Here is a 1,753-nt window from a genome sequence, read left to right on the forward strand (position 1 = left end):
GAGAGAGAGAGAGAGAGAGCTGGGTTCTATACCTGCAAATGGCTCTTAACATGAGCAAGTGTGAGATCTTTGACATCCATGAGCTCCAACACTGACTTTGGAGTCGCTCCTAAGGTATATAAGATAAGATGAAAAGTTTCAGACAAATTTCTAACACAAATATAAGAAGAAAATTAATAAATAATTAATGAGAAAGAGATGGACTGACTTTCATGGCCGCCAAGGAGCTCGACGGCGTGAACAAAACGGGCGTGGAGGGAGCTGGTCCACCGCATTCTGGGTGCCCTCATGTTCCTCTTACTCTGATACGACTTGGGTGTAAATCTAGATCTCATAATAAACCCATTATTACTGGAGAAATCACCATGATGATGATGATGATGATGAGCTCCAATCCCAACCCCAACTCCACATTGGTGTTGATGCTGCAGCTGCTGCTGTTGCTGATGGTGATGATGATGATTCAGATACTGCAACTGGTGTTGAGGCACTCTAAGACTCTCCATAGTTATCCCGTTAAACCTGGTCGACTCAAACCCTCCCATAGCAGCACCACCGGGTCTGAAGGGCACAGCAGGAGATAGATACGGCGGCGTTTGGTAGTAGCAAAGCTTGGGGTTATTAGCAGCTGCAGATATATCCCTAGATGGGTCCAAATTAGGCTGAGAAAACGGGAAGGAGCAATTAGCTGGTGCGGGAGTGGTGTTGTAGACTGGAATTCCTTTGATGGGTTTCATTCCTAGCTCGGCCACATCAAGCATGGAAAGGCCGTGGCTTATGTTGCTGTGCTTTTCTGCTTGCTGCTGATCTCTAGAGAAGTAACTCGAATTCATCATCTTCCATGAGTTGTTGTTGTTGTCACTCTCGGAAGCACTTGTGGGATTTGCAAGGGAGAGCTCAGTGTCTGCGGCGAGTGGAGGTGGAGGAGTGGTAGCGTCGTCACCATGGGAATTGACTAGACCGCCGACGCCGTCGTGCACGTCGGTGTTGTTGTCTCTGCACCGCCATATGTTGAAGGCCGCAGAGTCTGCAGGTTCGTTTGAAGCACTGTTTGGAAGGCTTATGTGAAGTGAAAGATCAGGAATCGGATTCAAAGACTCCAAAATCCCTTTATGAGGCATTTTTATATAATCCTCACACCAATTCAACAAGCAACAACTTCTGAACTTCCTAGCTTCTGGCTAAAACCAAAGTGCTGTCTCTCTGATCTCTCTTTCTGTTTCTGTTTCTCTCTCTCTCAAGCTAATGATAAAGCTAATAAGCAGTTTTGGGTTCTGAAAACAAAGTAAAAACCCACTTCCTCCATCTCCTTCTGACAGATTTCAGAGGCTAACCAGTAGTAATAGTAATATAGAGATGTGGATTATGAGGTGGGTTTCAGCTAGCTGCTTGCTTCAAAAACACACACTCACAAGCATCTATAAATAAACTAGAAATTAGAGAGAATATTATCAATGGATCAGAGCTAGCTGCAGATGCGCAGTAGTAATAATCCCACTGATCTTGCTGCTAACTAGTATGAATGATAACGAAAGCAGACCTTTAATATGCCTTAAAAAGAAAACAAAAAATTAAAAATGGTGGAGAGGAAGAAGAAGAAAGTGAGTGTGCTGTAAAGAAGGGAATTAAGGCTATCTGGCAAGCTAAATGGGAAAAGAAGAAGACTTTTCTCTTCCTCAAGAAACAGACATCCTCATCTGGTCTGGAGAGAGAAAGCTAGAGAGAGAGAGAGAGAGAGAGAGAGAGAGAGAGG

The 1,753-nt window shown here is 44.2% G+C and overlaps 1 protein-coding gene across 1 annotated transcript in view; it reads right to left on the reverse strand.

Annotated features, from left to right (window-relative positions):
• Positions 1 to 1,752, reverse strand: part of LOC101298516 — a 5,202-nt gene extending 3,450 nt beyond the window's left edge. The window contains exons 1-2 of the mRNA XM_004299453.1: positions 209 to 1,752; positions 33 to 109 (exon numbers count right to left, since the gene is read on the reverse strand). Of these exons, the coding sequence (XP_004299501.1) occupies positions 33 to 109; positions 209 to 1,121 (990 nt within the window). The 5' untranslated portion in view covers positions 1,122 to 1,752. The remainder of the gene's footprint in view (positions 1 to 32; positions 110 to 208) is intronic.
• Position 1,753: the final 1 nt, after the last annotated feature.

Source organism: Fragaria vesca, linkage group LG5, assembly GCF_000184155.1.
Source record: "Fragaria vesca subsp. vesca linkage group LG5, FraVesHawaii_1.0, whole genome shotgun sequence".
NCBI classification, from domain to species: Eukaryota; Viridiplantae; Streptophyta; class Magnoliopsida; order Rosales; family Rosaceae; genus Fragaria; species Fragaria vesca.